Here is a 22,515-nt window from a genome sequence, read left to right as displayed (position 1 = left end):
CCATGATTCCTCACGATTGACTTTGCTGGCAAGAGTTGTATGCCAAAACATCTGGCAAGCCCAAGTTTGCAGACCACCGTTTGTATGATGAAACTTTAAGAGATGTTATGTGGTCTTCAAGTGGTAGTAATTAGTGAGTGCTCCCAAGCAGATAGACATATACCAAATGCCTGCTCAATTTAGTATTGCTATGATACTTTGAAAATACTTGCATGTGGATTAGGGAAGGTAATGGGCATCCATGGTTTCCTCGCTGCTGATATCAAATTGAGTGTAGTACGCTATTGCTTAGGGCAGTGGCCTGCAACCATTGGCTCTCCAGACGTTTTGGACTACAACTCCCATTATCCTTAGCCCGCATAGTCAATGGTGAGGGATCATGGGAATTGTAGTCCAAAACATCTGCACAGCCTCAGCTTGCAGATCTCTGGCTTGGCGAGAAATGCATCCCATAATGGCAGACTATATGAGGCCCTTTGAGAGCATTCAGAGATCTAGGTAAGCGTGAGTGCCAAATGTTATCCTGCCGCTCGCAAATCCGGGTGTATCGTCCCCCATTATCAGATACCTTCAAATAAATGCTGCACAGATTAGCGACTTAACCAAATTTAGTATAGGGAGTAATGAGTATCCAGGCATTGTATCGAATACATAGTATTGAATGCAAAAGCATCGAAAGAATATGCATCGAAAAAATGCATTTATTTTTTTACTATAATGGGTTTTAAGGGGTAAAAACCGAGGGATGGGGACCCACCAATTTTTTTTTTATTTAAATGCATTTTTTCGATGCATCTTTTTTCATTGGTTTTGCGTTCGATGCAATCACTAGGAACGGGAGTAATGTGTAAGCATTGTATGTATGGGATTTGCGAAGCGTAAAGAGCGTGAAAGCAACAGAGCGCTGTACACAGGGAATGTACCCGGGGCCTTACTGGTAGGGTGCCACGGTACCAAAGTGAGCTGCAATGGGCAATAGGAGTAGGGTATATATCGAAAGCACCGGAGGAGGATAAGTCGTGTTGATCAGCAATTGGCGAGATGTTCTTTAAAGGGCATCCTCTTTAGGTCCTTTATGAAGTATAGGATGGAGGGACATTGTGTGTGTGTGTGTTTGTGTGAGAGAGAGAGAGAGAGAGAGAGAGAGAGAGAGACACAGACAGACGGACCGTTTCTCCCTCTGGCAGCTCTTGGTTTCCATGTTGTTCCTTATGGCCGAGCTCTGGAGATGGTGGATTTCTTGGCGGGTTGAGTGGTATTTTGATTGTGACTTCTTTGTGGGTGATGCAGTCTTTCTTGGACATGTGGGTTTGAAGCAGTAGACCAGGCATCTCTTTGGGGGGGGAGGGGTTGATGCGGTCGACTTTTTTTTGTCCTCTGATGAAGCGTGTTTTGAAGAGTGCCAGTGTACCTTGTCTCGGGAGGATAGCTCAGGGGCAACATGCTCTCCTTGGAAGCAAGATGACACGTAGAGCAACACAGGTTCGATCCCTGGGTCCGCGCTTGGAAACCTCTGGGTATTAAGTGTTATAAATAACCAATTAAAATAAATAAAAACAAAATAAGAATGCTTTCAAAGAGGCCATGGTGGCACCTGGCACTCCTGCAAGTAGGGTGGTGGCACACTTCCGGCAGTGGATGACCAGGACTTGGACATCTTTTCTCAAACATAGGGATGGGTGAAATGCTTGGCTTTGCAGAGCAATGCAAGCTGGTACCATTCTGCTTGAGTCTTTTTGGTGATGTATGTTTTCAACCAAAGAGCACAATCGATGCAACTTATCCTCTATCACTAGCACGGTAGGATTGTCACAAGGCCAATATAACCGTCTTTTCTCTTGTTTCTGCTTTTCGTATGATATCCCATGTTCCCTCTTTCCCCTTTTTGTTCTGTGGAGCCTGGAAACACTTGTGTATATGTGCCATGCAAATGTTCAATAAAAAACATATGTGGAGGGAGATGAGAACATTCCCTGCCATGCAACGTATCTGGGGGCGTAGGGGCCTCTCCCCATTTTCCATTGGTATGCTTGGTCATGGTAACGTGGCGGTAGATTATGCCTTCTCAAATAGGCATGTATTGGATTTTTAGACTGAACGGCTCTTCTGGTGTTAAAACAGGTCTTTTTCACACTGTTCAGGATAAAAGCCAAGCACAGTACTAGCAAAGCACAAGAGTGCAATTTATTGCATTTAAGCACTGTATTATTGACTTGGTGTGTTTGAAATATAATATCCTATTTGTAAAAACAAAATGGGTAGCAGTAGCTGAGTGGCATTTTTTATTTTTAAAGCTGCTGGACGAGGGCAGCAAAAAAGGCCATTAACATTGTGTCATTTTGAATGTGGCACATGCAGGCCTCTGCATTAAGGCTGTGAGGTTTTTTGAATGGCCAGTGTTCACCTTTTCCCACTGTTATAGTGGACACGGTCCAGACACTACCCTTTTGGCCAGTCGGCGTCTCTTCCCCACTGTTATAGTGGACAGGGTTCTAGACCCTTCCCTGGTGGCCTGTGGACTTTTCTTCCCCACTGGTACAAGGAAGATTTTCTCTGATGCTTCTGGGTTCCTGGTTGAGGTCTTTAATCGTTCCCTGGGGATCAGTGGGCTTATTTCTGCCACTAAGATCTGCCTTCGGGTCCCAGACCCTTCTCCGGTGGTCAATGGCGTTCCCTTACTCACTAAGACGAGGAAGAGAGGGTTGTTGCACTTCTTACCTCGTTGGGGATTTGGCACGTTGCCGGGGCTTCCTGGGACAGCGAGCGGTCAGCACGGCTCTTAGGCCTTCTCGTTCCGGCATCGACTGCAGTGCGACGTCCCCGCTTGCAGTTCTGTTACACTCACCTTTGTATTCATCCTGTGTACGGCTCTACTCCTCCTGGCCCACCGGCGTGCACACACGACTCCCACTCTCGACATGCTCCACAACTACAGCCTATCCTGGCTAGGCTTGGCTTCTCTGTAAGTCCTTCCCATTTTGTTGCTTTGTTGACTACTGCTATGCAGAAGACGAGAACGTTTCTACCAGTTCTCTAGGTCATTCTTCATAGATTCACACATCCTTTTCGTGCCAGTACTTGAGTGAAATGTATGCTGCATATCTTCTGTGTCTACGTCTCAGTAGTTGTTCTACTTGTTACAGGTAAGGGGTGGCAATAGCTCATGTAAATACTACCCAGAGTGTCAGAGGCGGGGGGCAGTGACCTAAGGGAGTGGTGGGCATTGTGTTGTGGACGTTGTGACCCAGGTAGTCATCCTTATTGCCAGGAGGGGAGCCCCTCCCCATGAGGTGCTCCTGCATTAACAACCCTAGGGGGAATATTGGATTGCGGCCTCACCACCCTAGCCTCATGAGAAGGGGATCCCCCTTGGGGAGAAGTGACGACACCTTGTGAATCGTCACCCACTCTCTCACTCCTACCTCTTGTATTATGTTACCTCTGCCAGTGTCTCTTCACTTTTTCTCAGATCACACATTGGCACTCCCCATTCCACCCATCTCTCTCTCTCTCTCTTTCCTTTTGCTTGTACCGTGATCTTTCTTCCACCAGTCTCCTCTCCTTTCCTTCTGAAATAACTCTCCTTTTGCCTAAGTCTCCGTCCTTCTCGCCAGTATGCTGCCCCTTCCACCGCAGCATATTTACCTCCCCTCCACGTTCTCCCTACGTTCCTCTTCTGCTCTCAAATCAGTTTCCTTGCTTTTCCCCGAGAGCTCATCTCTCCTCTTTTCTTCACTACTCTCTCTCTGCTCTCTTTCTCCCCCCTCCAGCTGTCACTCTCTTTCCTGCAGCCTTCTCTCTGGCTCACCCTGCGCCCCCACCTCCTCTCTTGTTTGTTTCACATGTAATTATACCCATTTGAGGTACAGTAGCTACAGAAAATCATCCTTGCAGCTGGTGCAGAAAAATTACTGCCAGCAGTTTTACATTCAATCGAAATGCAAAGCAACTCTTAAAAACCTCCTTGCACTAAACAGCAACAAGTAAACCGATGCACACATCACAGAAACCAGATGCCACATTGTATATCCCACCGCCAGAGGCGTCGCTAGGGGGGTGAAGGGCTGGATAGAAACTCAGAGGCTACAGCCAAAAGGCTAGCTAGCCCCGAGTCCCACCAGTCCCGACATTAGCATAGACCCGGATCTTTTCCAGACCTAGCAACACCCCTGACCACCGCAGACCCCACACATCAAACTAAAGCTGTCATTGCGCAGAACGCGTGCACATCTTAGGGTTTTTTGGGAACGGGGGTTGCGGGCGTGTCCTCCGCAGGTTCCATGCCTTAATATGGCCGCAAAAATATGGCAATATTTTTGTATGGCAACATTTTTGCAGGGATATTAACAGATGGAACCCAATGCCAGTGGTTATGACTATTTCAACCTCCCCCCCTCCAGCCATCAATGTTCAGGTTTGCTTCCTTAAATGGTACCCAGTATGGCTTGTATTTTGCTGTGATGACAGCCGACATCCTGCATCTGTCCATTCTACCGGCTTTTAGGAAACCAAGACAACCCTGAGTGACATATTGAATAACGTTCTGCTTCCGGGTTGCCAAAAAGTGCTGTTACGTCCTGAACAGGAAGTGCTGTACCAACCCTCACAAATTACAACTTGTCTTGGGAATCCTGCAAAAGATAGTTAAACGGCCTCTTTGGACAACGCGTTGGAGAAAGAGCATCTTCTGGAAAAAGACACTGCTACGGGTGCTGCAAGGAGCCACCTTTTGGAAGTTTGAGTACAGGAAAAGCAGATAAAAAAAAAGGTTAAAAATTAACACCCAGGAAGTTAGTCTCCCGTAGATGCGACAGCGTTAAGGCCTACGGGTGTGTGGTGTTATTTCAATTAAAATAAATAAACACTATTTCCGGTTGTGGACTCTTAGAATAATTCTTAAGTATGCCGATGCTATATTTATTTTCCTATGGAGTCCTTCCACTCCTTGAATCTGGACTGGGGTTTTTGCAAATCCAGACTCGACGTTGTCCTCCATTATGACCTCAGCCGTAAAGGGACAGAACGCTTGACAGATCTGCCTGCCCTTTTTTTAGTACAATCTTTGGTTGGGTGCTAATTGTATGTAAATGTTCTACGTAAAGCGCTTTGGCGAAAGCGCTGTATACTTAACACATCATTGACATTTACGGCGGTGATGAACACGCGCAGTATAAACGCCAATTAACATAATTCATTCATGGAGGTCGTTTACGCCCGAAATGATCAGCATAGAAGGATTTCGACTTCCAAAGCAGTTATGCCGGTCAGATGGCATGGTGAGTTAAGCGCTCGCCCCTGATATCCGTGCACAGTCTGCTGTGGCTAGTTCGAAACCAGGCAGTGTCAACTCTCATCCTTCCGCAGTCAATACATTGAGTATCAGGCAGAAGGATGATATCTTCTGTTATTTCAGTGCTTTTGGACCAGTGGGTGTGTAGTGCTATATAAGAAATTAATTATTATATAATGAGGTCCACATTTTTAGGGTTGGAATTTCATTACTAACCTCACGAAATGTTATCTGAACCCCTAAGGATTGTGCATTTCGTTATCTGGCCCTCTTTATTGCTGGTTTACGTCACATCTAGACAACAGGACCCACCCTACTCTGAAGCACTTAATTCTTTGCTTCCGTCTGTGCGGGCATCCCTTTTTTAGTGAAGTTCTCTCTTCTCCCACTGCTCTGCGTCGTGTGGCCTATGCTGCTTTTCAGGATTATATGCGTTTACTGATGTGTTGTTACTCCTAGTTCTTCCCACCCCCAGTCCTCTCCCTCGGGCTAATTGTATTTTCGAGAGTGCAGCAGAGAAGGTCGGCTGTCAGAAACGGTTCTGCCCACGGCTGATAAGCCGAAAGCCGCATTGGACTGGAGTCATTAGCCCCAGCTCTCTCCATGGAGACCGAGGCGAAGAGCTGCAGTGGCACATGGGAGGCCAAAATGGCCGCTGTGCTCTTTCCCATGCGGAACCACAGGACGGCACAACTGCCTGTTTTATGAGGCAGCCATTTTGTAGCAAGCGAACAAATGAACGGCGGAGCTTTGGGAGAATGCTCGTCTCTGCTCTTTTTGTATATTGTTTGTGACTGGGGCGTGCACGCTGCATGCTCAGATATGCACACTCTGTGCACTGGGGCAGGAATACGCACAGGGGGCTTCATTATGAGTTTGGCGGAGTGCAAAAGCGGTGGTAATGAAGTGGGTTTGGAGGAAAGGTGGAGGAAAATCACTCACCAGAATATTGGAAGTAATTCCTCCTCTTTACAGCCCAAAAACAGGCCAAATCAGTGGAATTACCTGTCAGCACAATTACCGCCGGTGGTTGTTCCGCCGAAAACCCTCTAGACTCCTATGGACTCCAACAAATGGGGACTAACACTGTAAACTACCACTTGGAATCCGGCAGCAATTCTGCCAGGCCCGTGTAAATGGTAATTCCATTTGGTGGTATCTCAGCAGATTTACCGCTGAAATATCATCAAAATTATGAGGCCCAATGTGCCAAAAGGTAGCACATCCTCTGGTCAGGCACACCTTTGTATTGATGAAGCCGGGCAGGCAGTGCATTGTGAAGAACGCCCTGCTCTGAGTAATGCCTCCCATCTGAAGAGGTGCACACACATGAGTGTGAATACTTTATAGCACACATTACAATGAATTGGCCTCTAGGCGCTGTTGTGCTCCACTGCTTTGCCTCAGTGGCGTCTGTGCCTGTGCAGGCTATGTCAAGAAGAGGCCAAAGTCCCTACTTAATAAGTAGGATTTGAGATTATTGAATGGACTGTAATTTTCGTTCTTTTGGGTGGCTACTAGAAGCATTTTCGATATAAACTATGAGACTTGCAAAGGGAAATATGTTCCCTGAAGGAGGCTGGGCACTTCTGTCCGAGGTGACCACCTGTCCATCCTTGATTGGTATGGTTGTGATGGAACCAAAGACTAGACATTAAGTTTTCTTGATCCTATCTAACCAGTATGACTCTCTGTAACAGCGCCACGATGCCTAAGGGCTGCTGAGCGCTTTAAAAATGCTAATAAATAAAAATAAATAAAATAAAGAGAACGTTGCCACTTAGACGAGCGATTCCAAATGAATTATTTGTGCTGTACTAACCGCCAGTACACACAAGGGCTCCTGCATAGTGCACTTAGGCACTCTGTGTGCAGCGACACAAAGCCAGTGCATACACTGTTATATTGATTTATAGCGCCCACCACCACCACCACCCAGGGGCAGTCTCCAGGCGCTCGGTGTACATGCTGTAGGGTCGTACACGAGACCGAAGTAGAATCCACTGAGGTACCCTCATGCTACTATATTGACACACAAAGAGTGTGTTGGAGTACACACACAGTCTATTGCATGCACTGACAACCACACATGCTATGTGTTGAGTTATATGATGAGTACCAAGACACACATGGCCACTGTGCTCTGCGCTGAGAAACATACACACTAGATGGTAGTCACACACGCCGTGCACTGATGCACTTAAAGCAGGCCTTGAGATATCCACACACTGGCACTGAGAAACATACACATCACGTTATATCATCCAGTACTGATAGTGCACCCGTACGCACCGAAGTGGTCTCACAGTGCCAGGCGTTGCCCGAAACGTGGTACATTGTGACCCTGCCACGGTGACACCGGATCTTAGTCTGTGGAAAGGAAGGGGAGGGTTGGGGAGGAGGTGAGGGGAACCTCAGACATGACATTTGGGGTGAGTGGATGTGGTTGTCAATGTACGGATGCGTGTTTCTTAAATAAAGAAACCACGGTATTGACACACAGAGGCATGGTGCTGGGGCATGCATGCCTTTTTGCACTGAGATGGTGTTTGAAGACAGACTCTTTGTGTCCTTTTGTCCCCGTAGAGAGACATTTTGTACCCAAACACATTCACATTTTCGAACAGTCAGTGGTAAAGGCACCCACAACATGTATCGTTATATTCACTCTCTTCTGAGACGCATGATGTTGCACCAAGGACAGCTTTCAGCGACACAGAACACCTTTGGCAATGACTTTGACATGCATGCATGCTAAGCTGGTCATTCTGTAATGAGACATCATTTACAATGGGAGACATTCAGTGCTGTTCGCACTGCAATTCCCATGATATCTTGCTATTGACTAGACTGGTTATGCATGATGGGAGTTGTAGTCCAAAACATCTTGAGAGCCAAAGGTTGCAGACCTCTGCCATGCAGTCTCACTCGCCGTGTCTCACTTGCTTGTGCATGTTATGTGCTTGGGTCTTATGCAGCGCAGCCTCTGCTGTTTCATGGCCTCTTGGCGCTTCAAGTCCTTCAAGGGAAAGGGTTCAGTTTGGGAAGTTAGTAGGAGCGGAGGGGGCACCGCGCGGCCGTTTTACCTGCTGTGTTGATGAATGCTGATTGGAAGGTGGCACTGTTTGCAGAGTAAGCCTCTCCAATTGCCGCAGCTCTGCCCAGTGAAAACCCAGCCTCCGTGCACCCACAGATTGTGGTTTTGAGGTAGTGGTGAACACTGTACACTGCTCCTGCCACCACCCGGTACATTCCTCCCACCTGCCTGCCTCACTCTGCAGATGGCTCCCATAGACAGAAATACGGGGCTCTCCCTTCTCAATTTCCTCATTGGCAATTTCTTTTGTAGATTTTATTTAACTTTATTTAACTTTCAAAACTGCAGCTGCATCAGCTTTCCGCTTAAAAAAAAAGGCGGCTATTACGATTCTAGCACAGCACACGTGAAGTCTAAAAGCTAAACCTACCTGCGGTTGGGCTTTATCTAGCATTAATGGCCCTCAAACTACAGTTAAATGCATTTTGCTTCAAGACTTTAACAGGCTGTTAAAGCCAGTTAAAGCCCTCCTATGCAGGGAGAGTTGCTTTATTAACGTTCATAAACACAGCGATAACCAGGTTTTATTTATTTATTGCGCATTTGTAAGGCGCTTATACAGCAAGTAAATTGTGTTTCAAAGCGTCCACGGGGCAGCGGGGAGGGAACATGGGAATGACATGCAAAAATAACAATGAAAGAGAGAGGCGGACCAACTAGGCCTTGTGTGCGTTCAGAACATACAAGTGCACGTGTGATGTGATATTCATTAGGATAACTATTGTAACAGCTGACTTTTATCAGATAAGTGCTTCTCAGTGATTCCTCTGGAGGAGAAAGTTGGGTTTCTTCAAGCAACTGTCCCAGGGGAATGTTTCCACACAGCCCGGGGGTGTTACGACTCCATACATGTATGCAGGGGTGCTTCCTTCGTACAAGATGAACGAATGTGATTCTAAAACTGATATTAAAGGGATGGTCTAGTAAACATTTTTATTTAAAAAATAGATAGGCCACATAAAAAAAAATATACTAGCATCCTCCGTTTTAAAACTTCCTATGTAAAATTTTGAGCTATTCAAGCTCAAAATTCGAAAAAGCAAGCACAGGGGCGCCGCCATTTTGTGAAATGGAGGCCCTCCTGTGCTGGCTTTTGCTTTTGCGGCAGTAATGAAGGAAAAGCCAGCCAGCTGTAGTAAACAAAGTCTACCACTGGGTGGCTTTCCCTTCATTAGTGCCGGGACTCGGAGGACGCGGACCGGAGACCAGAGCGAGCAGGAAAGCTGCAGCTGAATCTCGGTAAGTGCTATTTATTTTTTTTACAAAAAATAAGCACTAGCTGCGTTTTTTTTTCTAATTTTTCCGGGCTGGAGGAGCCCGGAAAACTTAGAAATAAAACCGCAGCTTTAAAAACGTTGTATTTATGTTTGCGGTCGCTTTTGAAGCGACCGCAAACATAAATACAACGTTATTGTGTTGGAAAACGCTGCGTTTTTCGTTCCAAGTTTCTCAGGCTCCTCCGGCTCGGAGGAGCCTGAGAAACTTGGAAAGAAAAACCGCAGCGTTTTCCAACACAACAGCGTGTGTTTCTGCCTGCTGTGGCTATCACTTTGGGTCTCCGGTGCTGCACCGGAAACCCAAAGTGAAAGCCACAGCAGGCAGAAACACACGCGGTTATGTTTACATGCCGCGTAGTGTTTCTACCTGCAGCTGATTTCCCATTTGGGGCTCTCGGGCTCCCCGTGGGGATTCCGAGAGCCCCAAATGGAAAAGCAGATTCCGGCAGACACAACGCGGTTGTTTTCCGCAATGCCGCGTTGTCTGCCTGAATCTGCTTTTCCATTTGGGGCTCTCGGGCTGGAGCCCGAGAGACCCAAATGGTAAAGCAGATTCAGGCAGACACAGCGCTGTTGTGTTGGAAAACGCTGCGGTTTTAAAACCGCAGCGTTTTCCAACACAATAACGTTGTATTTATGTTTGCGGTCGCTTCAAAAGCGACCGCAAACATAAATACAACGTTTTTAAAGCTGCGGTTTTATTTCTAAGTTTTCAGGGCTCCTACAGCCCGGAAAACTTAGAAAAAAAAAACGCAGCTAGTGCTTATTTTTTGTAAAAAAAATAAATAGCACTTACCGGGATTCAGCTGCAGCTTTCCTGCTCTGGTCTCCGGTCCGCGTCCTCCGAGTCCCGGCACTAATGAAGGGAAAACCACCCAGCGGTAGACTTTGTTTACTACAGCTGGCTGGCTTTTCCTTCATTAGTGCCGCATAAGCAAAAGCCAGCACAGGAGGGCCTCCATTTCACAAAATGGCGGCGCCCCAGTGCTTGCTTTTTCGAATTTTGAGCTTGAATAGCTCAAAATTTTACATAGGAAGTTTTAAAACGGAGGATGCTAGTATTTTTTTTTTATGTGGCCTATCTATTTTTTAAATAAAAATGTTTACTAGACTATCCCTTTAAATACTGTTAATATGTATACATTTTCAGGTGTTAATCTAATGCAGACTATCGTTCATAATCAAATCTGCAACACACACTCCATACTATGCACCGCAACACATCCTACATCTATAAATATCTGAGGATGTCTGTCCATTGTGAACTGGGGTTGTGATCTGCACTACATTTCTGTGACGGTCCCAAACCCAGCAAGGCTTTCCCTATAAGCTTGAGGAAACATTATCTTCTGAAGCAAATGAAGAATTATTTCTTCATATCCGAATACCAAGCTGGCCCAAATTAATATATATGGTTCATAGTTTCAAAAACTTTAATGTCAAGGGGAGTGTTGTGTAAAATTAAATATTCACCAACCCCTTTCTGCATTATGTAGTTAGTGATTTAAGCATACACTCCTTTTAGCACATGCCTATGTGTTAAATTTAAATACCTTTTGTTGTTCTTATGTTCCCAATATATATAAAAAAAAATTTGCAAAGCAGCCAAGAGCCCTCATTGATGCAGTTTGGCATATTTCCCTTTTTCATAGGGTTATTCTAAAAGAGTAGAATAGGAGTGTAGCAGACTGTCTATTTTGGAATGATGACATTGTCCCCTCCTTCCCGAGACAGAAATTGAAAGAATGCTGCCCTACAAGACACCCGATATCCTGAGGTGCACATTATCTTGCTCCTGCTTGCAGAAGAAAGACCATTGATGGCCGATACTTAGGCATAGCCGGCACTATCCTTTGAAACAACCGGCCTGTGGTCTTAAGAGAAGTTGAGAAGCCTTGTGAAAAAGACCTGAGAGGTTTAGACTGAGGCACTCCTATTTTCCTATAAGTTGACGTGTATGGGCTAAGTGCCCACCTGCCTGGTTCCCCACCTTGACATCCCCTTCCTGCCCTTTTGTGACTTAACGCCACAGTCGTCCATTCCTCTCCTTTGACTTTCCTGGGATTGTACTTGTGACATACCTACTGTTCTGCATTTAGCACTTGGCAAACATGCCTGCTGTTTCTATAGTCCTAAAACGCAACACACCTGTTCTCATGTCTTAGCCACGTGTGCTCCACTGTAACCTATAATGTTTTGAGCTGTCTTGCCCTTGGCCAATCCAAACGTTCCTTGAGCCAGCGACAAACTGCTTCCCCTTTGCTCATGGGGCAATACAAAATGGCTGTCTGTTGTTGACACCAGAAACCAAAAAGCCCAGAGTCCCAAGCTACTCCTCAATGATGAGGCCCAAAAGGCTGAAACATGTCTGGGGATGCTTGTGGTCTCGTGCAGAAGGGATGTGACCAAGCAGTTTGGGTGGACAGCCCCTTTTGGGCTGGGACCAAGCCTGATTTGCATATGGCCTTTCCCCTTTTGCAATGGCTTGGCAGGCAAAGAACGATGGTCTGGGCGGGTGCCCAGAGCAATGCCAGAGGTTAAGATTAATTCTAAACCTTCCCGCCAGCACCCCTTCTGTTTGCTTTAATTGACACCTTATAAAAACACTATACTATACAGTAACTAAACCCTCCATTAGAACATAATGTGTATGGTTATTTTAGGATGTATTTAATGATGTGCTGTGCTCGTTTAGTGCAGCATTCTCATTCCGACTGCACTATATCCACGTGTTCATTAGAATTGAGCAGTTGAATAAGATCAGTTTTACAATGTCGGTACAATTAAATCAATCCCTTTTTAATCTCCTATGTTGTAGGCTCAAAGATAAAAATTCGAAATTGTGTTTCAGCGCAACTGTTTATGCCAGATTGCTTCAAGGCGCTGTAACGGCCAGTGTTTTTATTAACCCATTTAGAGTTGTATTTGATTAATGACCTCTGAGGTTGAAAAGCGAAGCCCCGTGAGTGCAGGCTGCGCTCCAAACTGTCCATACTTTTTTTTGTTAAAAAAGGACTCGGTTAAACGCCTTTTAAAACTGGGTTGGTGCGAGAGAAGGTTTTGGTTCTTGATAAACTAGACAAGCAGTCGAGGGCCCCCACACAGCAACCACAGGGCGACACTTGCTTTCCATAATGTAATTGGCTGTCACTCCGGTGCGGTATAATTGATATCAATCTGAAATGACTGCAGCAGAGGGAGTGTGGCGTGTTCTTCTGGGTTCGCCATTGCACACGCGGTCACTGAAGGCCGAGCGTGTAATCATAGCCAATGATTGAGCGCGCGACGGGTTGTGCTCTGATGAAATCCGCACAGGCAGCCTTTAAACTTGCAGGCTTGACGTCATCTTGCCTTTGACCTCTCCGAGCGCGTGACCTTGTCACTCGGAAATGGAGTCGCTTATTTCTGACGGTCCAGTGTGAGATGTGCGAGTGGAGGCGCCCTCTTGTGGCAAGGATGGACATGGCCAGTGAAATGTGGACAAGCCAAACAAAAAGGCCATGGCTGGAAGGTTTTGAATTAATCATACCCACGGGCACGGCTCTGGGCAACCCTCCAGACCATTGTTTTTCAGCCTGCCAAACCATTACCGAAGGGGAAAGTACATAAGCAAATCAGGCTTGGTCCCACCCCCAAAGGGGTAGTCCAGCCTGAACTGCTAGGTCACATCCCTTCTGCACGAGACCACAAGCATCCTCAGACATGTTTCAGCCTTGTTGGGCATCATCAGTGCCTGCTGGGCCTAGAGACCCAAGCTACTCCTCGCTGATGAGGCCGAACAAAGCTGAAACGTGTCTGGGGATGCTTGTGGTCTCGTGCAGAAGGGGTTGTAACCTAGCAGTTCGGACTGGGCTGCCCCTTTGGGGGTGGGACCAAGCCTGAATTGCATATGGTCTTTCCCCTTCTGTAATGGCTTGGCAGGCGAAGAACAATGGTCTGGAGGGTTGCCCAGAGCAATGCCAGTGGTTAAGATTAAGTATAAACCTTCCAGCCATCACTTTTTTGTTTTTGCTTTGGTGTGAAATGTGGAACCATAAACTGTTAATCTCTCAAATCCCGGAAATGTTAGGCAGGATTTTTAAAGTGCTGATCCACCATGCGTTTGATTTTATAGTGTTGATGACTTTCTCTTGCGATCACTGAATTCCGGAGTCATGGCAGTCAGTCATGGTGTATATCTAAGAGAAGACTGCCCTTTCATTAGCCCAGGCTCTGCCTTGGCAGGCTAAACAAATTGTCCATAATCTGCATTTGCTTCTTAACCTGATTACTGCATGCTAAAAGCCAATGAAAAGATGAGTGGCAATACTTCTGTTCCCCAGTAGATGTCACTATCACTCATGTTAAGAATTACATCATCGATTTCGGACACTTGGAGTTGGATTATTTGTTTTGTGTGATTGAGAAGGAAAACTGGAAGTACGTTTTTTTATTTTTCTAACATAACCTATTTTTTTATTTTATTTTCTTAGCTTGAACTCTTGGGAGGGCGGGGAGGCTGAGTCCATACGTGTTGTCCAATTCTTCCAGGTGATAAAGAGCCAGTACTTGAAGCAGGTATAGGGATCGAATGGCCTGAGGAAGGTCAACAAGCTCCATGTCATTTATGATAGGATCATGCAGTTTGGTTTTCTTTTCGCATTCTGGAACTTGTAGTCCTAAACTCATAGGATTAAACACATAACTGCAAATCCCAGAATTCAAAGAAAAAAAACAGGAGGTGATAAACATCTGAAGAATAATGAGCATGTTGGCCTGCATGCCTCCACAAGAAAGGAGGTTTTGCCTATGGCCCCCTGTGAGCCTGCAGGTTTGAGCAGCTGTTTTTCCTATTGAGATATGCACTTTGTGGCCTACAAATATTATTATTATCATTATTATTATTATTAATAAGATATTTATTGAGCGTAAACCTTGCTTTGGGAAACAACTGAGCGCTTTACAGTCAACGGTGGGGGGAGAACATGGTGAAGAAAGCCGAGAAATAGGGAGCTAATGGGAGAGGTGGAGGGTGTCCATAGTTAGCAAGGGATCTACAAGCAACCAGGGCAGGAAAGAGTGGGGAACAGATCATCCAATCGTAATTATATTTTGAGGCACACTATCTCCTGTTCAAACAATCTTTCAATGATATATCATTAATTACATCAATCTCAGGTGCGTCTGGATTTGCTCTATTGGCTAGCTTAGATCGATGGGTCCAAATAAGCAAGAAATATGTCTGATTGCCAATCATGGGCTCCATGGACGCAAGCTTATTGAAATAAACTCGTTCTCATAAATTAATATCTTAAAACAGTCATTCATATTTCAAAAGAATTTTAATCAAACAACTTACACATCAATATGTCCAAATAAATAAATAAATAGATACATGTGTTAATTCAAATTCATCACTATACATGGATTCCTCATATTCCCAATGAATCAATTTCATATTGTTTCTATCATCAATGTTCATCAAGTCAATCAATGCAGTTTTCTGATTCCTAAATTTCTTCTATAAGTATCAAACGCTGTTCATGGAACTTATTATCTTTGTTTGCTCCAAATTCTCAATGTTTTTTGGACTATTTGTCTTTCTTTCTTCAGAAGATCTTCAGATCTCTGTCCCTAAAACAATCCATAATAAAGGGCTTGTATATGATGGCTCCTTAAGGTGCAATTTCTCAGTGTTATGTATGTCAAGAGTATCGAACTAGCCTCCATGAGGTGTTTATTGATTTTCTTATTTTCTTTCTCTTCACATTCTCTCCACTAACTTGAAAATATTATAAGTTCGAAATACAGGTATCTCATATTCCGATCATCATATGTATCACATAAAACAGGCACAAAAAAGGAAATGATCTCGCCTAGTGATTTTCTTGTTAATTCAAATATCCTGTGTTTCTCCCTTTACCTAATCGGATGAGCGTCCTAAAACGTTTTTCTCCTCCAGTCAAACCTTTTCACAAAAAAATTGTTGCCCTCATTGATTATCCCTCCTACTACAATAACTCACCTAAAAGTGAATTTCCGTGAGTAGCCACTGTTAAACGCAGAATAATCACAGTAAAACCTGTGGTGTTCACCTCACGGTGCAAATTATTTCAAAATGGCGTCATGTGTATGTTACATGATGTTATACATAATTCATGACTTCAAACGTTACTAGTTTACATTTATTGGAAAATCGATCAAACCCTCCTATTAAACGTCTGACCGAATTGGCAACATTTACCCAAAATGCAATCATCTCAAAATCTCTCTTCAGAATATGAGACTGTAACATTCTTCTCACGACCAAGACAAACACAAACAATGGTGTTATGTGTACATAGCATAGTGCATCGTCCGTGTGACGTCAAACACAATGCGTGATGGTTTGTGTTGCGTAGATTCAACAGATTGGTTTTCCAGTTTATTCATGAACAATCTAATTTTAAATCACACATCCAATTAATTTAACGTCATCAATTGCCACATTATCTTTCCTTGTCAGTCAGACTCTCATATGTAAATCAAATCCAACAGATAATTTCAACAGATTCCACATGCTTTAACTGGAAAATCAGTCTAAATTGAAATCCCATATCTAACCGAACTAACATCATTAATTACCATATTATCCTTCCTTGTCAGTTACACTCATATGTGAATCATCTCCCCATTAATAGATGTAGTGTTTTCAAGGTAATATCTACTCAACTAATATCAAATATAAAAAGATTAATTCCATTATACGTTAGGTCCTTTAGGTCCTCCTTCCTTCCATCTTTTCTATCCAAAAAGTTCCCTAGTCGAATATTGATTGCAAATTAACCTCTCTTCATGGTTACTTCACTTGTTCAAAAATAATGAACTGCAATTGTGCTACTGAATGTCTTTTCTGAATAAAATGTACTGCAACTGGTGGTGTATCCTTCCCTATACGCAAACTGGATTTGATCTTCGTCCAACATCCTTTCACTTTTCTCTTCATTAGTCCTAAATAATAAAGGCTACAAGGCATCTAATACCGTAAATTTAACTTTGTGCATCACAAGTTACTGAGTGATTTAAAGTAATTATCCTTCCTGTATAGGCATGATTGATTTGATTACCCTCATTAATATTGTGGCAATGTTGACCATTGTCACATGGTTGTATTCCTTTCCAATTGGTTATGGTCTCTCTAGAACCAGTAGAATCTGCTTGTACCAGTACATTCCAGTGTGACTGGTTCGATCTGTAAGCGAATACCAGAGTTTCTACAAATAACCTCTTCAATGTGTCATCCAATTTCAAACTTTCCCAATGATTCATTACAACCTTCTTAACTGTGTAACTCGAGTATGTGGTTACACATACTAAATTGGGATTTTTTACTAGTTCCAGATTCTAACAGAGTTTCTCTCTGTAACAGTTCTACTCTCTGTATTGTTTCAGAAATGTTCTCATTATAACCCCTTGTTATAAAATTCTTTTTTTAAATCCATGCGTTGCAATCTGTATTCTTCACCTTTTGAGATAATCCTTTTGTATCTCACGAAATGACTGTACGGAATGCTTTCAATTTTTTTTTTAGGATGGCAGCTTTTTTGCCATCAATACACTGTTTCTGTGTATTGATTTTAAGTATATTGTGGTCTCCAATTTCCAATCATCCTAATAAATCTCTACATCCAGAAAGTGAATTCTCACTCTAAGACATTGACTGCATGCTACATATACGTGATACCATTGTCTGAGTTTGTCCTCGCTGTGAGAGGAAGGTTACAGTTCCCTATTCTAAAGAGTTTTTGTGGTTGAGTTATTAGGTCAATGTTGCCAATTCGGTCAAACGTTTGATGTGGTGTTAGATCTGTTTTCCAATAAATGTAATGTAGATCCATTGCAACAATGTAATGTGTGATGTCATGCATTACATATTATGTCACGCGTATGACACATTGTGCCACATACACGAGATGCCATTTTGAAATAATATGAATCGTGAGGAGAACGCCACGGTTTTTACTGTGTTGTGCATTTAAGAGCGGCTACTCATGGAAATTCAGTATTAGATAAGTGTTATTGTAGTTTGAGGGGCACACAATGAGTACAACTTAGTGTTTTATTTAATACCATTTGAGGAGTATTTTGTGAAAAGGGTTGACTGGAGGAGAAGAACACTTTAGGATGCTGATTATATCAGCTAAAGGGAGAAAGACAGGACATTTTGAATTAACAAGAAAATCACTAGGTGAGATAATTTACTTTTTATGGTCGTGTTATGAAACATATATGATGATTGGAATGTGAGATAAATGAGCAAGGAATAATATTTTGAACTTATATTATTTTTAGGTTAATTGATAGATAATTCAAAGAGAAAGAAAGTAAGGAAATCGGGAGACCCCTCATGGAGGTTAGTTTTATAACAACTCTTGACATCATATATAACATTGAGAAATGTAAATGTAAAGTGATATCGTATATAAGCCCTTTATTGTTTGTTATAGGAAAACCAATCAGAAGATCTCCTGAAGAAAGATGAATAGTAAGAAATGCATAGAGAATTTGGGACAAACATAAAGATATGTTTCATGAACAGTTTTTGATCTGTTGAAATTTGTAGAAGAAATTTAGGAATCGCAAAACTACATTGATTGACTTGATGAACATTGACGAAAAGAAGCAAATCGGAACTTGATTCATAGGATTTGGTAATGTGATGAATACAGATAGAGTGATTAATTTGAATTAACAAATGTGTTGATTTACTTATTTGTTTGGATATGTTCATGCATTACTTGTTTGATTAAAACTCTCTTTAATTATGAATAACTGTATTAAGATGTTAATTTAAATTTAAGGGATGGAGTTCACTCTGATGAGTGTGTCTGGGATCCCATAAATGGTCATGGGACATATTTCTTGCTTATCAGATCCTCCAATATCAGGTTGGGTGGGAGTGGAGGGTGTCTGGACCTAGGTGTTAGGGAGGAGCCATTCCTTGAAGAGGTCTTGAGCTCCTTTCAGAGCTGTAAATGCCAGGGGGCGTGTCTAATGTTGGCAGGGAGAAATACAATTATATAGATATTGTGAATTTTACATTCAAGATGGCGTCCCCCAAAAGCAGGTCAGGCATCACCATCTTCTCTTATGGTCACTACAGAGATTGGCCTGATTCTTGGATTGGCGCACCTATATTGCCAGGGATCTGCAAAAGAAAAATCAATGGTGTTTTAAAGAAAGTCAGACACTAATACTTCGTTACTGGGCCCTTCAGTTACATTGTCTCAGAGCTACTTAGAAATAAATGGTCCAGGCAGGACTGTCTGATAAAAATAGGGTGACTGAACATCCCTGTTTTGCCCGGACTGTCCTGGAATTAGACCCTCTGTCACGGCATTTTCTTACGTTGAAAACCCTGTACCAGTTTTGTGTAGAAGGTCCGGTGACTGTGCAGAATCCAACCTGTAACTGGAGTAGGAGTATACATATGTGCCCGAGTGATCACCAACAATACAACAAGATCGTTATAAAGTAAGTAATCATTATTTGGTTATTATAAATGGCTGGAACTGCTGTTATCCCGATGTAGACTGGAACCAACATCTTTTTAGTGTTCAGCCACGTGTATTATCTTATTGTGCTACAGAGACTGTTTTGGATATGTATTCATAGCCAGAAACGGAAGAGCAATCCGAGCAAAAGTATGCGCTTAACAATACAGATTCTCTGTCCTGTCCAAGTAGAGAGCCCACATCCAAGCTTGCGTCTCTGCGGCCTCTAATAACACCGCCAAACTCTTTAAAATTTGCAAGTAACTGGCCAATCCTTCTGCAGTCTCCACCTCTCCTGTCCCCTCCCAGGCACTCCGTACTGCTCTCACTTCTCACTTCACCACCAAGACACAGGACATCCTGTCCTCTCTCTCCTCTTCCTCTCCCATTAACTCTCTCAGCCGCCCTCCTGGCAGCCTCTCCTTTTCCTCCTCCTTTCTCCTCTTTCTCTCCAACTACACCTGACGATGATTCTAGACAAGTCCAATCTATGAAAGTATTGTCTAAATAGGAGCGCCCCTGCTCCTCCAGAACTATCAAGGACCACACTGACGCACTCACTACAGCCTTCGAGGATTTCTACAATCACTCTTTCGCCACTTGATAATGGTTCCACTCACTTTGATAGATTGAATAAAGTGTTGATGGTTCAATGGGGGTGCCATGATGAAGGTGTTTTCTGGAATTTAAGTTGACGAATAATCCTCTGAGAAAATGAACAAATAGATCTCTCTTTAATCTGAAAATTGATCACTGGTGTAATTTGTATAGTTGGGCCTCACTCTGTTCTCCTAATGTCATGCCAGTGCTGTAAAGTGGATTCTAGGTGTCCGCCATTTTGAGTTTGTCAATGCAATGTATGTTAAGCCCTTAATGAGGCTTGCACTAACAAGTTCCTCCCTGCTTCTGTTTGTGCAGCCCGAGAAGAAAATGTCGCCACGTTCCGTGGCTCGGAGTACCTCTGCTACGACCTGTCTCAGAACCCCATCCAGAGCAGCAGCGATGAGATCACACTCTCCTTCAAAACCTGGCAACGCAATGGCCTCATCCTGCACACGGGCAAGTCTGCCGACTACGTAAACCTGGCACTCAAGGACGGTGCCGTCTCGCTCGTCATCAACCTGGGCTCGGGTGCATTTGAGGCCATAGTAGAGCCTGTGAATGGCAAGTTCAACGACAATGCCTGGCACGACGTGAAAGTGACACGCAACTTGCGGCAGGTAATGTTGAGCCGGCAGGGCTCTGGGGGTCTTATACGCTGCTGTTATTGGGGGATTAATTGGGGCGTTGGAGGGAAGTCTGATGCTGCTCACCCAAGAGTTCTAAATGGGGTTGTAATCCGGACCAAACTAGATCTAACCATGAAGGTAGTTGGATAGGGCAGGGTGGGGCCGGTGTGTGGGACAGTGCAAACGCCTAGTCTGAAAGGGATAACAATTGGGATTCATTGAGCCAGAAACTAAGGTACAACAGGATACATTGATCAGGCATGGGAGAAACGTAGGCTAAACTAGGCAAGCGCATGAGCTTATCCAGGATAAGTTCATCCAAGATAGGATTACCCTATCGAGCAGATGAGCTAAACTGAGCTAATGCATGATAATCAGTGTTGGTTTGATAGGAAATGACTAACACCTGGAATGAATTGAACTAACGCATTGTATCAATCAAGCTTTAAGTCAACCTTAGTTGTCCAAGAACAACAACACCGGGCCAAAGTGAAAAATATTAGCATGTGACCATAAGCAATTTTTTTTTTTTTTTAGAATCTCACCCTAATATTGTTGAGCGGGTCTGTGCTTCAAATAGGGGTGCAAGGATGACCTCTTCTCTAACTTCAGAATAAAATGTTGCACCTTGGCTGTCGCTGGACCATTCTCTAAGGACAACTAACTTTTCTGGCGTCCTCATTTTCCTATGTCTTCATTTCATTATGCGTTGTTATTTCCCATCTGGTTGAATGTGTAACCTTTGCTTTACTGTTGAAAGGGAAACATCATCACGCTCAGAGTAGGGTAACAATCTTCGTCTGGTAATAGGTTAACCTTTTAAGATGCAGGTCTGGAGGAGGTATTTTTTCAAATTCGTAGAGACACCAGATCATAATTGGAATTGTACACTAGAGTGTCCAAGGGCAAACCCCAAAAGGAACTGGTAAAAAAATCAACACTCAAGGTTTTCCCCTACAAATCTTTGATTTTGTTTTTTAACAAGGATGCAAGTATCCTTTTCCAATCCCTCAACCCTTTGTATCTACGGGATAATGCCCCATTCATTTCAATGCTTTCTAATTCTCAGCTCCTCTGTCTTCATTTAGTTTTTGTGACTTTGTATGTTCCCTTTTTGCTTTAGAACCTCATTGTCTTCCGTGTGGCTACCCACCCTATGCCTAACCTTTCCAAACCTTCATCCTCTGCATCTGCTTTTCTTTGAGGTGGGCGAGTCCTAAATCTCAAATCTTGTTTCAAATCGCTAACATAATGATTCCAAATAGTTTCAATCGATTGCAACCAGAAAGAGCTTACTCAGGGGTGGGTTCGATCCTAGTATTAAATTACTTGATTGGCGCTACGTGGGGCTCTAATTAGTTGAGGCCAGTTCAGCCAGCAGGCAACTGTTTGTCGAAATCAGATTCAAATTGATTCAACTTGCCCAGTGCCCCATTATCACAATAACATTACATGCAATAAAATAAAACCATAAAAACACAAGAAATGTAAAAATATAAAGCAATTTATACAAATATAATAGAAATTATGGGGAGGTAGAAAAAGGTGCCAAAAGTTCAAACTAACATGTACTCTTATCCATTTGAGTCTCTCAAGATGCGGGTTAACATTTGAATTTAGATAAGTTTGAATCAGATTTGAGCGATTTCGCTCTTCTTTGTGATCAATATCCTCACCCCATGTAGGCCTCTTGTATTGTTTTCAGGCTTATATTTTCCCCTGTCCACCTTCACCCACATTCTTTTCATTTCTATTTCAACCACTGCCAATGGCTATTTTTGTATGTGCATTCTCTAAATTTAAGTCCTGTTTCCTTTACAAAAAATCCCAGTAGATCGACTTGAAAGTTGCTCTGCTTTATTTCATTAATATTATCACATAGGCCCCAAAACATTTAAAGGTATTAAAAATTGAAGTTGAAGATGCCCTGTTCTATGTCTCAGATGTACCTTTAGGACACGTTTAACCCCTGCTCCATAGGATATTGAAAAACCTGCTATGCAAGACATTGGGGTACCATATCAAGATACCTCTTGATGAGAATACATTTCTATTAGCTTGTTATGGACAATTTCTATTTTTAGTATAACACTTTTCCAATATTAAAAAA

The 22,515-nt window shown here is 43.3% G+C and overlaps 1 protein-coding gene across 42 annotated transcripts in view; it reads left to right on the top strand.

The window, feature by feature from the left end:
- Positions 1-22,515, top strand: part of NRXN3 (neurexin 3) — a 2,596,979-nt gene that overhangs the window by 743,386 nt on the left and 1,831,078 nt on the right. For all 42 annotated transcript variants that reach the window (XR_011283789.1, XR_011283791.1, XR_011283790.1 and 39 more), the window contains one exon: positions 20,095-20,396. Coding sequence is in view for 38 of the 42 variants with exons in the window: in XM_069637907.1 (XP_069494008.1) it covers positions 20,095-20,396 (302 nt within the window). In the remaining 4 variants the exon portion in view is untranslated. The remainder of the gene's footprint in view (positions 1-20,094; positions 20,397-22,515) is intronic.

This window comes from Ambystoma mexicanum, chromosome 14 (genome assembly GCF_040938575.1).
Source record: "Ambystoma mexicanum isolate Mex_15411 chromosome 14, UKY_AmexF1_1, whole genome shotgun sequence".
Lineage (NCBI taxonomy): Eukaryota > Metazoa > Chordata > Amphibia > Caudata > Ambystomatidae > Ambystoma > Ambystoma mexicanum.
The sequence above is the reverse complement of the archived record's forward strand: the minus strand, read 5'-3'. Positions and strand labels throughout refer to the sequence as shown.